We start from the raw sequence: 18,702 nt of genomic DNA on the forward strand, positions 1-18,702 counted from the left end.
GCCGCAGAGTGCCACTGAGATCAGGAGTTTCCTGGGGTTGGTAGGTTACTACAGGAGATTTGTTTCGGGTTTTAAGAGTATGGCACAGCCGATGACCAAGCTTACATGGAAGGAGGTTCCATTTGTGTGGTCACCGGAGTGTAAGGCGAGTTTTGCAAGAGCAGAACGAGTTTGCTTGTGTTTGTTTTGTTTGCTTAACATTGGAATCTCAGTTGCTTGTGTGTATAGCCCAGTAGATGGAAGGAGTGCCTTACTGAGTGTTTATGACAATATTCATGCATCTCAATTTGTGTTTGTGGTGCAGGTAAAGGAAAAGTGTGATCGTGGAATCCAGGCGGTGAGGAAGAGGATGTTCTAGAGGCTTGATTGATTGTGGTCTAGCTGTTATTAGGTTGCTAGAGTGGAGTCGATAGAACATTGTAAGATATTGGAATTGATAATCAACTTTGTTGGTTTATTTGTTTATTCATTGTTGGATTCTTTGATGGTTTAATGGTATTGCTTAGTTATCCGCTTTTGTTGGTTGATGATAGGTTGTTAGTGGGTATGGGACCACTGAAGATTATAATATAGAAACGGTTGTTTCAATAGTCTAAGCAGCTTAGGCTCTACATATGTGCTGGAAGTGCAGTTGCACAGGATCCACTCAGTTTTTTTTTTTAATGAAATTGGGTAAAAAAAACATTTCTCTCATCCATTTTTATTCCTAGCTCAAGGTCCTCAAAATTTTTGAGCAGGACTTGGGTGTATGTCAGTGGCCGACGTTTATAATGCTTTTCAACAGTCGCACGGCGATTGTGGAGGTGGGTGGAGGTATTCTGGTGGCGGGCATGCTGACTTCCATAACCGTTCGACGCCGCCGTCAAGGAGCTCTGACACATCTTCTGACCGTACCTCAAGTGCTTTGGTTCCTCCGTGCGATGCCGCAAAGAATGTCGCACCCGCACCCACCTCCACCAAAGTAGAAAGAGTCATTTTTGTTGTTTTATATATGTTTGTTTGTTGTGTGATGTTTATTTGTTTGTTCCGTGATGTTTGTAGTAGGTTTGTCTGTTTGTATAGTAATCTTCCTGCGGGTGCTTGTAAAAATCCTTTAATTAAAATATAAAACTAGTGGCACTTTTTATGTTTTAGGATCCCAATGTTTTTTAAAACATAAAATCAAATTAGAGTTCTCCATTTCGGGAACATGATTATGGTATTGACCTTTTTGCACTTTGACAAATGTTGAAAAACTTATTTAATAGATCTGAACATCAAATTGTAGTAGGGTTTTTCCATTTTCGATGGTGATGCTTGTAAATGACATTTTTACCTTTTGGCAAAAATAAAAAATTTCTTTTTTTTCAAAAATGTTTATAAAAATATCCTATCACCGACATCTCACATTGTATGTGTGAGTAAAAACCCTCAATATCTTAAAAGAGTGAATAGACTCTGATTAATATGAAAAGAAGAAACATAACTTGCATTTACAGCCCCTAAGATAATGGTTTCTACAATGATAATTACAATATGTCCGATAATGGTTTTTATAGAGATGGAAAAATATAAACTTTGGAGTGTATAATTTGATTTTTGACTTAAATTATAATTTATTGCTAGGATATTTAAGATCACAATCTTTTTTTTTTGTCAATAAGTGGGACACAACAGGCCGGCCCATTAACCAAAATTCATACATTCGTAAGGAGCAGGACTCGATCCCTGGTGTGATGGTGTCTTGTGCATTAATGACTTACCATTAGCCACTGTCTCGTGAAAACTAATATAGATATATTTGGAAAAATATTTCTAAATTTAAAATAGGGAAATTACCTAGAATATTGCACAAAAAGTAGGTTTATTACTAGACTAACACGTTGAGATTTCTGCCTTACTAGAATAACACATAAAAGTTTGCAAATTACTTCTATATCTGAGTTGTGTGTTTTATTACGATTTATGTCATTCTCTTTTAAAACGAAGATCTTAAAAGGGGAAAATAAAAAGATCATAAACCTAAGTCGATCCCTTGAATCTTTGTGTTGTTTGTCTTACGATTGTTGGGTTGAGATCAGCTATTTTTAGATAGCTTGCGGCGTGAAAAGAATCTGTGTGGAGGACGTTTGGCTGGAGGACCACTGACGGCGAGTTGACGGCGAGGTGGTTTGAAATAGAGGAGGAGGGAAATAAAGCGATTTGGTCAGAGGTAAATTTCTATATCGTGGTTTAGTCTCTATTGCTTACTGTTTTCTTATACCCGAGTATTACATAGTAGGCCTTGTATATTGTATGTTAGTTTTCTGTATGTTGTTGAGCTCTGTTTTTCGGAAGATATTTGTGTGACTTCATGTTGCTTCGTTGCTAATCTAAGCAACAAATATTTTGTGATATTGAATTAATAACTAAACTAAAGCTTATGTCGTAGATATGGGGTCAAGCAAGAGGTATCCAAGTAGGTTGTATGGGGTTGGTAATTTTCCACTGCCGATGAGAAGCATGCACCACGATTGTAGTTTGTCCAATCTTGGTGGTTTGAAAGGCTTTGTTGGTGATGAGGTGTATGACAAAATAAGAAAGAATTCGCAGCTGGGAGTTCTATTGGATCTAGCCGAATCTGACTACCTGTTTTGTGGGAAGACCATCCATTATCAATTGTCCAATCAATTGGCAATAAACATTCCTTCGGAGGTATGGTTTTTGGTTGGAGGAAAGCCGCTGAGGTTCTCTCTATATGAATATGAAGAAATTAGTGGTTTGAATTGTGAGAAGATTGATGAAACAGAGTTTGAAGTCGATCATACACCTTTATGGGCGGCTTTAAAGGTGAAAGCTTTTAATGGACCCAACTGGGAGGAGCTAGTTGAGGGTTTGAGAAGCTGACGTGGGTGGTCTGATGAAATGAAGACGCGGATAGCTCGGTTGTATCTTGTTCATGTTGGAGTGCTTGGTTTATCAAGGAACAGTTGGATTCCTCTGGAATACGCTAAAAGGGCGTTGAATGAAGAAGCATTTGAGAGTTTTCAATGGGGTAGGGTTGGATTCAAGAGTTTAGTTGATTCCATCAAAGTCCTTGGGTTACCTAATAATGCTTATACCCTCCATGGATGTGTCCATGTATTGCTTATATGGGCATTTGAGAGCGTGAAGGTGCTGGGGGCTAGCTACGGGAATGTAAGAGAAGGTGTAGATTTGCCTCTGTTAAGGTGGAGAGGAGGGAGGCCAAGGAAGGATATCGAAGCCTTCATATCCGGGAGCAAACTCCTTAGTAATGGGGGGGTATGCCTTCAATTTACGTATACATTATTTGTCTGCATTTTTTCTTTGTGATAGATTATTAAAAGTTATGGTATCTGAAATGCAGCTTCAAGTGAAGCATTTAGTACCTAAACTTTTGGAGTTCATATATCCAAATTGGCCAGGACAGTATTGTGTGTATGGTGTAGGAGAAGGTTTGAAGAAGAAACTGGATAATCTGCTGTTAGACGTGATCAATGGTGAAGTGGATGAAAGAGAATGGGATTGTGTAAAAAAAAGGAAGGGGGAACATACGAAGAAGAGGGAGAGGAGGCAACATGTTGCAGGGGTAAGTGACGATGATTTCCTTGAAACAGCCCCAACCAGCATCTGTAATGTCCCCAATAATGCGAAGGAGCAGAAAGAAAGTGTTGGGGACAAATGTTCAGCAGAGAAGGCGTCTGGAGATAAGCATTCAGGTGTGTAGGGTGAAGATGGTAGTGGAAGGTTATTTACTATGGTTGAAACACTAGGGGCGAAAATGGATAATATTCAGATATCGTTTTCTAGAGCAATAGCGGAAGTTGTGTTCAAACTTCAAGGTATGGAGAGTAGGATCGGTAACTTTGAGAGTGACGTTCAACTATTGAAGAAAGTTGTTATCAACACAACGGATGGAGGAGCGCATACGCAAGGACCTCTTACATTAAGAAATGACGAACAAAAAATAGAGGAGGTATGATATGCGTACCGTATTGATAAAATTGTTATTATATATCTATTGTTCAGTATGAAGTCTTTGTATTTATCTATTCGAGGAAACAATATCAATTTCAGTTTTGTGAAGTTGTATAATTTTGTAATTATTTTGATATATGATTTTTTTCGTACACACAATTTAGCAATTTGTATACTTTGTCTCTAGTTTAACAGCGTCATATTATATTTCAAATGTCTTGTATATAACGTCAAATACATGTCTTTTGTTTCAAGTCATGGCTATATCAGATAAAGCATTCGGACAAGGATGGTTATAAAGTTGCTAGTTGTGTTAGGAATCCGTTAGCCATTAAGGATAAGGTCATGTGGTCTGGGAGTATTAAAATCGAACAAGAGGACAGTGTAGAGCAAATTCCAAAGCAGAAGGTAGACAGTGTACAGCGTGTCAAAAGAGTACAGAGTTGGGAGACAGAGGAAGGCGATAAAAGAGCAAAGTATAATGACAAAGTTGATGGAGCAGGTGCTCAACCCGTTCCTATTAATGTTATCCATCCGGTAAGTGGTGGTAACCCTGGCTCGTCGGATCGAAAGTGCAAATCTGTTGTGGATTTAACAAAGGGGACCAGCAGTCCTGCATCGTCTCATACAGTGAAAGATAAGGAGAAAGCCAGGTATTTTGCATATTTGTTACAAAAGGTGTTTCCTCCATCAATAGAGCTTGATCTTCTATTAGTAGATCCAGTGGGCACCAACATAGGGTTAAACCCTAATGACGAATCAATGCGAGCTGCATTAATGACCCGACGTGAAAGCCACATTGTAGTCCTATCTCCCGCAGTGTACGATCCTTTTAGTGAGGCAAGTCCTGAGAAAATTGCAAAGCTGATGTCCTTCCTAACAGATGATTTGTAAGTCTTCATTTAGAGTTGTATATAATTAGTGTCTATATTCGGATTTGAGGACTACGATCTATAACTGATTTGTTAATTTTGGTATTCAGGGCTAAAGTACCTTGCACTGGAAATGCCAAATTTTATTTTCGCCTCCTGACCCCTAAACAATTGTGGCCAACTACAACATTCGGCTGGTTATGGGATGCGGTAAGCTTCGTAGCATAACATTTGACGCAGTTAACTATGGTATACTAATGCCTGATAGATGTCACTCGTGTTGCAGCACATGGTTACATGTATGCATATGTTCCGTATTAGGGGGACGCAAACGCCATCCCCATATAAAACAGATCGTATTGCTTTTCTCGATCCTTTGTTTGTTAGTATGTGGGCATTCGAATTCCCTAAAATGGAAGCCTCTAATCAATGGGTTTTTGGAGAAGGTTATTTTGAGACGTACGTGGGAAGGCTGCCAAAAGACGGAATGACAAACAAGGTGTGGGTTGACGATGTAGACACCCTGCTCTTCCCATACAACCTCGATAACAACCATTGGGTAGCCATCGAAGCTGACTTAGTCCAGCGGAGGCTAAGAGTTTACGATAGCATAAACAGCGGTAGAACCGACGAGAGTCTACAAAAGAAGTGCAAACCGTTCGCAAAAATGATCCCACGCTTGATACAAGCATATAACCGGAGGTACAAAGATGAGCATATCGGGGCGGCGGCATTTAGTTACTACCGGGTGAAAACACTCCCACAGAACTATCAACAAGGTGACTGTGGTGTGTACACGTTGAAGTGCTTAGAGTGTATAGCTCTTGGAGTAAATTACACAGGCCTATGTGATGCGGCCATGCCTTCTATTAGGATGAAACTTGCTGCAGACGTGTTTGATGAGGTCCCAGACCGAGACTGCTTTCTCCAACTAGATGCTACGTCGGAGACAGTAGATTATCTGGAAGCTGAGTTCAACTCGGGATCAAAAAGTTGAAGAGGTTCCATGTACATTACCGGAGCAGTATGATTTTGCAAAATTGAAGATTGGTTTTACGCGTGTTGCTAATAGAAGATGCGTGTTTGGTCATTTTTTTTGGTAACATGTGGGATTTGAGGATGTCGTTCTTAGATTTTCCGAGGTCTGGTCACTCACATAGCTCCTATCGGTTGATTGTAAACCCTCTTCAGGTGTAGTGTTTTTTGTATATTGGAGGGTCTAGATATGTATCATTATGACGTCTTTCTAACCATTATTAGTATATGTTAGGCCTTTATCAGATGTGTACGTACCATCAGCTAAGTAACGGCCTTATTATGGTCTCTGTACACACGTACGTATATTCATATGTGTACGTACCATCAACTAAGTAACGGCCTTAGTATGGTCTGTGTACACACGTACGTATATTCATATGTGATCGTACCATCAACTAAGTAACGGCCTTATTATGGTCTATGTACACACATACGTATATTCATATGTGTACGTACCATCAACTAAGTAACGGCCTTATTATGGTCTGTCTACACACGTACGTATATTTATGGTCTGTGTACACACATACGTATATTTATCAGTGTACGTACAATCGATTTTCTAACGTTATAGACTTGATTTTTAGGTCCATGGTTGGTGCTTAGTTTCTATCCATTTTGAGCACACTAACTTGTCCCTACTGGCAATCCTATGATATGATGAGCGTGATGTGATTAAATTGTATTCAAATTCAGCGAACCATAATCATCCTAACAGACTGTTACGGATCATATGGACCACCTGTGTGAAAGTAATAAGTACAACCAGGAAGAATGTTTATTCGCTACTTAATTTATCGGACCAATAGCAGCTTCCTAGACGTCCATCGCGAACTTCTTTCGGAAATTGTCAATATTGTTGTCGGTGATCTTCAAGCAAGCAGTCATCGGTTTGCCCATGCTCAACAGTTCTAAAAACTTCATAGTAAAAGGTCCACAATCTCCCGTCCTCAAGTTTTGTCCTACTTGGCTAACCCTTTCAGCGGTAAATGGATCGAGAGGGTAATTGACATCGATAACCCTCTGAAGTAAGTACGGTATCATCTCACACACCGGCTTGATCCGGGACATTGCAAGAGTTTCTCTGGAGGAGGTCATCAAAGGATCGTAAATGGAAACATGTCTCTTTATAAGATTTATGCCCACTCCTACCCAATGCTTAGATTTCCAGTTCATTGGAGCATATATAACGTCGACATCTGTAACCCACTTCAACCTTGGTTCGTGGTGCATCCTTTCCCCATTGACGATGTCAATGAGTACTTTGTCCCATCTGAAATTCCGTTTCGCCGTGCTCCTGTTGAATGCTTGGAACCTTCTTGTCAACTCGTAAAAGAGAACGGAGTCCAAAATTACGGTCCTTTGTTTTATCATTTCTTCTCCGTTTTTGTGCCACAACGTTAGGGCAATCATCTCCATGTGCTGCAGATGCAGTTAAACGCAAACTCGGGTGTCATCTTACTTTTACATCCGAACCCGTCTTTTGTATTTTGCGGTTCTGGAAGGTTGGAATTTACGAAGGTATGTTCGATTTGATAGATCAGATAAGGAAACCAGCCTTGTGAAACCATATACAACTAATTTTGTAAATGTTCTGAAGGTGCTCCTTGCCTTGTCAACACAACCGCCTCTTCGCTGTTCTATATAAAACCAGATTTCGAGGGAATGGAACATCACAAGGAGATGTAAGCTCTTTGTTTTCCTACTAAAATATCTAATTGTATTTGTTGCTACTGTCAAATACGTTAAACACTTTCTATATTTACCGCAGATCTGAAAATGCTGGACGTTACTATATAGAACATATAATGGAGCACGTAGGGGAGAATGCAGTACCTTGAGAATAAAGGAACTAGATGGGCGAAAGGGAGAACTCAGGGAGTTTAGCCTATTTATTTAAAGAACCGGCACAGATCTATGCAATTTATTAACTTTTTTTTCCCCGGTTTGTTTGTACTTTTGAGTGAACCCAATGTTACGCTGATTATGGATAATATATGGTTATGTTTTGTCAACAAAATATAAAATTTAGTACTCCGCAATATATGTACGTACATAACAATAGTTATCTACGATAAGTGAACATGTCAACACTATCCAAACATCGCATTATGTCCTCTCTAATGGACCATATAAAACCCACAAACAGATATATTTCGCTTTAAAAAGCTTCTTATTCAAACAGAAAACCGTTTGCTTGAGATTTCTAAAAAGCCCACACGAGTAATAGACCCATCTAGGGCAGCCGGGAACAATTTCTCCAACAATTATAGTTAAACAAAAATGTGGGCTTAGAAATTAAAAAGGGCCATCATAAACATGTTACAAAAAGCTATGTTGGCACTTAGGAAAAATGAGTATTATCCTCACGCCAAGAAAAGATAACACGTCTATTGTCGCCCATGCACTACGTATTAGCTGGACATGTTGTACGGTTGTAGCCAACCTGTTGACACTGAGAACAAGCATGCTGTTTGCGGGGCCGCTTCGTCTCCAACGCAACCTCGACAAAAGACTTCCTCCTCGTCATCTTTGGCCTTCCTGGAGGATTCCTAACAAAAGGCGGTTTACATCTGGACGGTGTAATATCAGTAGGAACGATGCAGGATGTATCTATCGGCATTATCGCCTCCGCATACCCACTGCAGAGGCTGTCTCTGCGGAAGTATGGATGGTGCTGGTTTATAACTGATATGTTGGCAGTATATGCGGCTGCGATAGCATGTACGCATGGCATCCTCTCTAGATCAAAACGCCTACATGAACACCTCTTATACCTCAGATTGACAACATGTGTTGAGTTACCACCACTTACTTCAAATCGATCTTCATCAATTTCTTGAACCTTTAGACGCCTTGACTGTTCAATACGTGCCTATGAGTAAATCAAAGCGTAAGTTCATATAACCAAAATAACACAACATATCCACTAACATTTTTCATGCCTTTCGTTAACATATATATCGATGGATATGTTAATGAATGTCACACCTGTAAGAGGTTCTCCACTCCTTTGGTGAGTAAAGTTGGCATTGCGGCAGCTTGTTTTCTCCTTGTAGCAAACCAACGTGTCAACATATTCCGAACAGCTTCTAGTAACTCTACAATGGGATAGGCTCTGGCAGGATTCAGTACTTTGTTTAGCAATTCTGCAATGTTGCTCGTGGTGAAGTTGTACCTATCACCAGGAAAGTGCGCCCTGCTCCACTTGGTTACATCTGCACGAACCAAGTAAGCATGCAGTTGCGGATTCGCTTCTTGAATTTGCTGGAAGATTTCTTCGAAATCAACTACACGGTACGCTGCAGCTGCTTTTTTTACCAGCCAGAATGTTTCGCTCCCACTAAATCTCAGGATAATATTCTTGTGAAGATGATAAGTGCAGATTCCTCGACTTGCCAGGGGGTACACTTTAGCGATAGCTTTACCAATAGATTTATGCCGCTCAGATATCAGTGCAAGCTCTTCATCATCAGGAATTACACTACTTAATTGAGTAAAGAACCATTCCCACGACACGTCGTTCTCTGTATCAACAACCGCATACGCCAGAGGGAAAATATTAAAATTCCCATCTTGTGTTGTCGCTATCAGAAGAGTCCCTTTGAATTCACCTTTCAAAAAGGTTCCATCTACAACTACAACTTTCCGCATATACCTGAAACCCTTAATGCATCCAGCAATCGCAATGAAAACATACTTGAATCTGTCTTCTGCATCAACGACCAGTCTAGTAAGGATCCCCGGATTAGAGGACCTCAGCCTGTATAAATATGCCAGTAATTCAGCGTATCCACTTTCAGGTGTACCCCTATAATACTCCTGCGCCTTTATAAGTGTACGATGTGCCTTCCAGTAGCCAAGCTATTATATGAAAATAGTCAGTAAAAGACATCAGCACTAAACAATATCAACTAGATCGAATTATATATATGTGCAGTGCAGGCCATAGAATCAACTAATTTCTGACAAACTCAACAAACTTAAGCTACGATCTGTTTGTACACCCTATAAACAAGTACACTCACAGAGCCAACCATAAAACAAACATATTAAAGTATTCCAGTAGCCAATCTGTACACCATATCGTAGGTTGAGCCCATCTCCAACAAGATTTGGCACAACAGAACTTTCCACACCACCAACATAATCCTTGTATAATTGACCTAGGATTGGTGGTTTAGCATTACGGCTACGGCCATATCGTTCCGTAACAGAGCAAGTATGTTCACGACAATATCTGCGAATATGAAACACCGGCGAATCACCCATGGTTGAAGCCCGTATTCTCCATTTACAACCTTTTACCCAACACTCAACGATTAACAAAACAGGCGTTGAATATCGAACATTGTAATCATATTTATCTAATACACTCAGCACCCTCAACCTTGCCACCAACGTTTCTTTGCTATCAAACTTATCCCCCACAGCAATATCACCACCTCCGTTTTCTATTTTGCGAACCTCCTTCTCAATTGCATCAGCTGCAGAGTTAGTCTTGCGGGTACGGTTATTTGATTCTGTGTTACACACATTTTCCTCTATACAAGACCCACCCCCAGGTCCGTCGTCCAATGATTCCTCTGCTTCATCCGGGGAGAAGTTGGAGTACAGCAGATAGTCTTCATCCCTTGAACTTGCACCATCGCTGTCGTCACAGTAATCAAATCTACTGTTGTCCTCGTCATCTGCTTCATCTTCATCTAGATCATTTCCTACATTATCTTCACCGTCTTCCTTCCGACTCTCGTACTCATCATCTTTCTCTCCCATTTCCTCTGCCACGCTTACGAAATCATCTACAACGACTTCAGGGGTCTTGGGTGTTGGTTATGGGGTTTTCGGTTTAACTTCCTCGAACAAGGTTTCACCAGATTTAGCTTCGATCTCAACGCATAGCCGGATGAGTTCACTCCTATGCTGTTTGAGAAAGTTTTGAAACTGCCGACCATTCGAAACAATCACCGGTGGCATATAACATCCGGTTTTTTATATCTATCTAACATATAGCTCAACTTTATGCAGAGGTTCTTTCACAGAAACCAAAGTCATCGTACACCATAGCAGTAAAGTCTTCAAACTTTGTTTCTTTATCGGCAACTATAATCCTGCACCCTTTCCTAGTATCAACATCAAACAACCATCGCTTTTTGTCTACCCTCCACCTCCCACACGCCAATACGATATCTTGCTCTTCCATGGATGAACCGAGATCAAAGATTAAAGAAACTGAGTAGGCAAAAGACGTTTGCTCCGGCAGACAAACAGAACACGATTGATGAATCTACTACAAACACCATAGATCGGAAGAACAGTAAAGGTGTTTAGATCTTCTTCCAATAAGTCTATCGCAACGCTCGACTGTCTTTGCCAGCTCAAACAAATTCATGTTATTCTGGTAAGACTTTACAAATTCGTGTTATTCGTGTCAATCTTGCTTACTAAATCTACCACGGACAAGAAGCCTACCACAACACTACGAAAACTTTTTCAAAAAACAAACAAAGTATACCAAAAATATCTGTAAGGAGAGAAGGCTGTTGCATAAATCTGTCGCAACAGGCCATTAGTCTACCATAAATATCTTCCCACCCTGTTACGTTTGCCGCTACACGCGCTTAAAACAAAAGTCTATCATCAAAGGGAAATTCCTCTACCAACTTAATCTAACGAATCGATATCATGGACGTCGACCGATAAGTGTACCAACACTACAACTAAGTGTACCATCTACAGTGACCGATAAGTGTACCAAGACTACAACTAAGTGTACCAAAAATATCTGACGTACACCTTTAATCAGTCCACGTGTATAAATCTACCATCAAAGGATCGGTAGACTTAGTCCCAACTTCCAATGTTTTTTTTTCTAATGGCATTAGCCGTAATTACGTTTTTTCTCAACACTAGTTTCAGGGGTAGTATAGGTACAATGTGTTAGTCTAGTAATTACAAACAATTGTATGTTATTTTTGTAATAAGGAAGCTTTTATGCAATATTCTAGTAACTCACCCTTTAAAATAACCTAAAATCAAATATATTAAATCTAATTGGCAATAAATTTTTTAAAAATCATTTAATATAGTGATAATATTGGTAGTAACAAATTACTAAATAAGAGGAGCGAGATTAGCAATAATTAATAAATAAAGATTGATTCGACTAATAAAGATTTTAATAAAGACGTTTGGGGAACGAATACTAAAAAGGAGGAAAATAGGATCTGCGTCCTTCTATTCATGGTCCGAAATTATAATTCCTAAACCAATTAATATTAGTCTCTTAATCATGTGTTTGTCTACAGGTCTTGATAATTTGAGATATAAATACCCTTAATGACTCGATTTCAATGACTAATTTGAGTGGCACATTTCTTAATTATCATGTGTAATTTTAGACATTTTCGAAATGTACTTCACTTTTAATAGTATAAAATTTGGTTTATTTTGTTTCTTTATTTTAAAGAATTTAAACTTTTAAAAAACTTCAAAATATTATAAATATTTAAAGTTTATAAGATGTTTCAATATTATAAATATTTTAACAATTAAAAATTTAAACTTTTTCAAAACTTTAAAATATTAATAACAAATTTAACTTTTACGGAGTTTCAAATATGATTAATATTTATAAATTAAATTTATAAAATTTTAAGCTTTATATGAACCGCCAATCTCTTAAATGTAAATGGTTAAAATCTTAATAAATATCATAATAAATCCATCAAATATTTATAATACAAAACAATAAATATTAAAAATTAAGATGATATATTGTAAATTAAAATATCTCGAGACAGGTTATATTGCTGGACGGGTTTTGTCATATTGATATCAATTTAAAATATCATTAATTCTATCGTATACGACTAAAACATCATTTCATTATTTGGCTAACACTACCGATACTAGAGAAATAGACATATCTAATTTAATTGATTAAATTCATATTATGTAATAAACTAATTATTCCGCAGTATTAAGTGGGTTAGACCATAAAATTAACAATTACTATACAATTATAACACAAAAAAAAAAGCAAAAAAAATTAACAAACAATCTATACTAAGAAAAAGTAGAAGCTATAAGCTCTTAAGGCTGTCCACCTAGGATTTAAAACCTCCAATTGTAATAAGATATGTCACTCATTAACATGTTTTAAAGTTTCCAGAATTTTCTATATTAAGAATTATTTTAAAACAACCTATCAAGATTTGACATGTCTTCATTAACATTTTTTAAAAATTTCCAGAATTTTTAGAAAAATGACAATTTTAAATTTATGGAAATAAATGAACCTATGAACAATATCCCACATCGGCTAGAAATTTTTTAGACAATGGTTCAGAACCATTATAAATAAGATTAATTTGCTTCCAACAACGAATGAGCAGGAAAGCTTGATTTATCAAGCGTCCAAGTTTAAAAGTTTTATTCGGTTTGATCCGGTTTTTTATCTGATCAAACTAAAACTTCAAAAAGTTTCAAAAAAAATCTTAAAATTTTTAAAATTTTTAAAACTGTAAATATTATAAATATTGAAACTTTTAAAAGTTCTTAGCTTTTAAAAAGTTTTTAAATTTACAATTTTTAAATTTAAACAGTTTCAAAATATTATAAATATTGAAACTTCTTAAAAGGTTCAAATATTATATTTCGAAACCTTTTAAAAGTTTAAAATATTATAAATATTGAAACTTCTAAAAGTATTAGCTTTTAAAAGGTTTCAAAATATTATAATTTTTAAATTTTGAAAATTTCTTAATATTTAAAAGGTTTTAAAAAAATTATAATTTATTAATTTTAAAATTTTAAAATATTATATATATTGAAACTTGAAAATTTTAAAAGGTTCAAATATTGAAAATATTTAAACTTCATAGAATGTTTTAAAACATTACAATTACTTAACTTCCATAGAAATTTTCAGATATTATATCTTCAGATATTGTACATAATATTTAAAATAAAAGTTGAAGCTTCTAAGTCTGTCCACCTAGGATTTAAAACATCCAATCGGAATTCGACATCTCACAAAATTAACATTTTTTAAATTTCCAGAATTTTCTATATTAAGATATTTTTAAAACGACCAATCTCGATAAGACAACTCAATATTTAACATTTTTGAAATTATGTTAAATTTCTAATTTAAAATACGTATAAATAAGTGTATTTACAACGTCCCACATCGGCTAGAAAATTTTAGACAATGGCTGAAAACCATTATAAATAAGACTAATATGCTTCCAACTGTGAATGAGCAGGAAGCTTGATTTATCAGGCGTCCAAAATTTAAAAAAAAATTTAAAAGTTTAAAATATTATAATTATTAAAAAATTTAAAAAGTTCAAATATTATAAGTATTAAAACTTTATAGGATGTTTAAAAATATTATAAAACCTCCATAGAAAGTTTAAAATATTATAAATATTTAAACTCTATAAGAAGTTTAAGTATTATTAATATTTGACTCTCAAAAATTTAAAACATGTTTTTATGTATGACTTTATAGATGATTGATATTTTTTATGTAAAATTATCTTTTGGGTCAAAGGAAGAAGGATTGAGATCGCTAAATCTTGATTTGATGTTGTTTGAGTTAATTTTTGAGGTTTAAAGAAGAATGATCGATGACAAGCACAAATGTTTTATTAGCTATACATGTGTTCATATTACTTTTTTTACAAGTAATTTGCAATTTTGTAATATTAAGGATTTTGTTTTGAAAAGTTTTAATACGTGTAGATCTAAAACCGAGTAAGTATACAGGTGAAAGTATCAATTATTGGGTGCATATAGTGACTAAGCTGGTCCGTAAAATTGCTCAAATTTTACAAGATAAGAGGCAATGATTTTGGTATTAGAGTTTGATGGGTAAACATATTGTGTGGCAGTCTTAAAAAAAGGTTTTAAATGATTATTCAGCGGAAAAATATGAGGAAGCTCATGAGGAAGAGGAAGAAGATGAGTATAATGAAGAACTGGACGGTAAAAGTAACGATGATATTTATCATAAAAATTTGACAATAAAAATGATGAGAAAGAATATGAAGAGTAAGATAACAATGAAAATTAAATCACGAAGTCATAGATGGTGGTGGTCAATTAAATATAAGAAAACAAGATTAATTCATGATTACAAAAATATTTTGTTTGTCTGATGGTCAAAGAAACGGTTTAGGATATGCTAGGTCACCAGTTCGATCTGCCTCGCCTGGACGTCCAATTAATTTCATGATTCTTTTGATCAGATTTGAATTTTTAACCCAAGTGACTTTTATATTTTAAAAAGTAAAAATTTTACCAATCAATTGTAATTTAAAATTTTATATAACCTAATATTTCATAACTTTATCACTCATATATAATTTTTACAAAAATATATCAAATAAACCCACGCGTAGCGTGGGTTCAAAACCTAGTACAACAAATAATTTTAATTTTTGGTAGTAACAAATTACTAAATAAGAGGAGCGAGATTAGCAATAATTAATAAATAAAGATTGATTCGACTAATAAAGATTTTAATAAAGACGTTTGGGGAACGAATACTAAAAAGGAGGAAAATAGGATCCGCGTCCTTCTATTCATGGTCCGAAATTATAATTCCTAAACCAATTAATATTAGTCTCTTAATCATGTGTTTGTCTACAGGTCTTGATAATTTGAGATATAAATACCCTTAATGACTCGATTTCAATGACTAATTTGAGTGGCACATTTCTTAATTATCATGTGTAATTTTAGACATTTTCGAAATGTACTTCACTTTTAATAGTATAAAATTTGGTTTATTTTGTTTCTTTATTTTAAAGAATTTAAACTTTTAAAAAACTTCAAAATATTATAAATATTTAAAGTTTATAAGATGTTTCAATATTATAAATATTTTAACAATTAAAAATTTAAACTTTTTCAAAACTTTAAAATATTAATAACAAATTTAACTTTTACGGAGTTTCAAATATGATTAATATTTATAAATTAAATTTATAAAATTTTAAGCTTTATATGAACCGCCAATCTCTTAAATGTAAATGGTTAAAATCTTAATAAATATCATAATAAATCCATCAAATATTTATAATACAAAACAATAAATATTAAAAATTAAGATGATATATTGTAAATTAAAATATCTCGAGACAGGTTATATTGCTGGACGGGTTTTGTCATATTGATATCAATTTAAAATATCATTAATTCTATCGTATACGACTAAAACATCATTTCATTATTTGGCTAACACTACCGATACTAGAGAAATAGACATATCTAATTTAATTGATTAAATTCATATTATGTAATAAACTAATTATTCCGCAGTATTAAGTGGGTTAGACCATAAAATTAACAATTACTATACAATTATAACACAAAAAAAAAAGCAAAAAAAATTAACAAACAATCTATACTAAGAAAAAGTAGAAGCTATAAGCTCTTAAGGCTGTCCACCTAGGATTTAAAACCTCCAATTGTAATAAGATATGTCACTCATTAACATGTTTTAAAGTTTCCAGAATTTTCTATATTAAGAATTATTTTAAAACAACCTATCAGGATTTGACATGTCTTCATTAACATTTTTTAAAAATTTCCAGAATTTTTAGAAAAATGACAATTTTAAATTTATGGAAATAAATGAACCTATGAACAATATCCCACATCGGCTAGAAATTTTTTAGACAATGGTTCAGAACCATTATAAATAAGATTAATTTGCTTCCAACAACGAATGAGCAGGAAAGCTTGATTTATCAAGCGTCCAAGTTTAAAAGTTTTATTCGGTTTGATCCGGTTTTTTATCTGATCAAACTAAAACTTCAAAAAGTTTCAAAAAAAATCTTAAAATTTTTAAAATTTTTAAAACTGTAAATATTATAAATATTGAAACTTTTAAAAGTTCTTAGCTTTTAAAAAGTTTTTAAATTTACAATTTTTAAATTTAAACAGTTTCAAAATATTATAAATATTGAAACTTTTTAAAAGGTTCAAATATTATATTTCGAAACCTTTTAAAAGTTTAAAATATTATAAATATTGAAACTTCTAAAAGTATTAGCTTTTAAAAGGTTTCAAAATATTATAATTTTTAAATTTTGAAAATTTCTTAATATTTAAAAGGTTTTAAAAAAATTATAATTTATTAATTTTAAAATTTTAAAATATTATATGAAACTTGAAAATTTTAAAAGGTTCAAATATTGAAAATATTTAAACTTCATAGAATGTTTTAAAACATTACAATTACTTAACTTCCATAGAAATTTTCAGATATTATATCTTCAGATATTGTACATAATATTTAAAATAAAAGTTGAAGCTTCTAAGTCTGTCCACCTAGGATTTAAAACATCCAATCGGAATTCGACATCTCACAAAATTAACATTTTTTAAATTTCCAGAATTTTCTATATTAAGATATTTTTAAAACGACCAATCTCGATAAGACAACTCAATATTTAACATTTTTGAAATTATGTTAAATTTCTAATTTAAAATACGTATAAATAAGTGTATTTACAACGTCCCACATCGGCTAGAAAATTTTAGACAATGGCTGAAAACCATTATAAATAAGACTAATATGCTTCCAACTGTGAATGAGCAGGAAGCTTAATTTATCAGGCGTCCAAAATTTAAAAAAAAATTTAAAAGTTTAAAATATTATAATTATTAAAAAATTTAAAAAGTTCAAATATTATAAGTATTAAAACTTTATAGGATGTTTAAAAATATTATAAAACCTCCATAGAAAGTTTAAAATATTATAAATATTTAAACTCTATAAGAAGTTTAAGTATTATTAATATTTGACTCTCAAAAATTTAAAACATGTTTTTATGTATGACTTTATAGATGATTGATATTTTTTATGTAAAATTATCTTTTGGGTCAAAGGAAGAAGGATTGAGATCGCTAAATCTTGATTTGATGTTGTTTGAGTTAATTTTTGAGGTTTAAAGAAGAATGATCGATGACAAGCACAAATGTTTTATTAGCTATACATGTGTTCATATTACTTTTTCTACAAGTAATTTGCAATTTTGTAATATTAAGGATTTTGTTTTGAAAAGTTTTAATACGTGTAGATCTAAAACCGAGTAAGTATACAGGTGAAAGTATCAATTATTGGGTGCATATAGTGACTAAGCTGGTCCGTAAAATTGCTCAAATTTTACAAGATAAGAGGCAATGATTTTGGTATTAGAGTTTGATGGGTAAACATATTGTGTGGCAGTCTTAAAAAAAGGTTTTAAATGATTATTCAGCGGAAAAATATGAGGAAGCTCATGAGGAAGAGGAAGAAGATGAGTATAATGAAGAACTGGACGGTAAAAGTAACGATGATATTTATCATAAAAATTTGACAATAAAAATGATGAGAAAGAATATGAAGAGTAAGATAACAATGAAAATTAAATCACGAAGTCATAGATGGTGGTGGTCAATTAAATATAAGAAAACAAGATTAATTCATGATTATAAAAATATTTTGTTTGTCTGATGGTCAAAGAAACGGTTTAGGATATGCTAGGTCACCAGTTCGATCTGCCTCGCCTGGACGTCCAATTAATTTCATGATTCTTTTGATCAGATTTGAATTTTTAACCCAAGTGACTTTTATATTTTAAAAAGTAAAAATTTTACCAATCAATTGTAATTTAAAATTTTATATAACCTAATATTTCATAACTTTATCACTCATATATAATTTTTACAAAAATATATCAAATAAACCCACGCGTAGCGTGGGTTCAAAACCTAGTACAACAAATAATTTTAATTTTTTGTTACAGATAACTTGCTAGTACATATTAACATCATA

At 33.9% G+C, this 18,702-nt stretch overlaps 2 protein-coding genes across 2 annotated transcripts; one reads left to right on the plus strand and one right to left on the minus strand.

Moving 5' to 3' along the window:
- The first annotated feature begins 2,883 nt into the window (after nt 1–2,883).
- On the plus strand, nt 2,884–5,826 carry LOC147933081 (uncharacterized). Its single transcript, XM_087477283.1, has 7 exons — nt 2,884–3,261; nt 3,347–3,508; nt 3,597–3,698; nt 3,776–3,955; nt 4,228–4,847; nt 4,940–5,039; nt 5,116–5,826. Exons 1-7 carry the CDS (start codon nt 2,884–2,886, stop codon nt 5,824–5,826), a joined length of 2,253 nt encoding a protein of 750 aa, XP_087333409.1.
- A 2,448-nt stretch (nt 5,827–8,274) lies between these two features.
- On the minus strand, nt 8,275–10,643 carry LOC109128036 (uncharacterized). Its single transcript, XM_087477284.1, has 3 exons — nt 9,948–10,643; nt 8,859–9,731; nt 8,275–8,742 (listed from the first exon to the last, which is right to left on the minus strand). Exons 1-3 carry the CDS (start codon nt 10,641–10,643, stop codon nt 8,275–8,277), a joined length of 2,037 nt encoding a protein of 678 aa, XP_087333410.1.
- Nucleotides 10,644–18,702: the final 8,059 nt, after the last annotated feature.

Source organism: Camelina sativa, chromosome 12 (assembly GCF_030686135.1).
Source record: "Camelina sativa cultivar CO46 ecotype springtype chromosome 12, ASM3068613v1".
Lineage (NCBI taxonomy): Eukaryota > Viridiplantae > Streptophyta > Magnoliopsida > Brassicales > Brassicaceae > Camelina > Camelina sativa.

Bases quoted from the DNA above. Each gene is read 5' to 3' on its own strand.
- LOC147933081 (XM_087477283.1), top strand. From the start codon at position 2,884: ATGAAGACGCGGATAGCTCGGTTGTATCTTGTTCATGTTGGAGTGCTT. The intron at 3,956-4,227 runs GTATGATATGCG...TGGCTATATCAG, and splicing joins ACGAACAAAAAATAGAGGAG to ATAAAGCATTCGGACAAGGA. The intron at 4,848-4,939 runs GTAAGTCTTCAT...TTTGGTATTCAG, and splicing joins TCCTTCCTAACAGATGATTT to GGCTAAAGTACCTTGCACTG.
- LOC109128036 (XM_087477284.1), bottom strand. From the start codon at position 10,643: ATGGGAGAGAAAGATGATGAGTACGAGAGTCGGAAGGAAGACGGTGAA. The intron at 9,732-9,947 runs GTACAGATTGGC...TTCATATAATAG, and splicing joins GGCTCAACCTACGATATGGT to CTTGGCTACTGGAAGGCACA. The intron at 8,743-8,858 runs GTGTGACATTCA...ATTTACTCATAG, and splicing joins GAGTGGAGAACCTCTTACAG to GCACGTATTGAACAGTCAAG.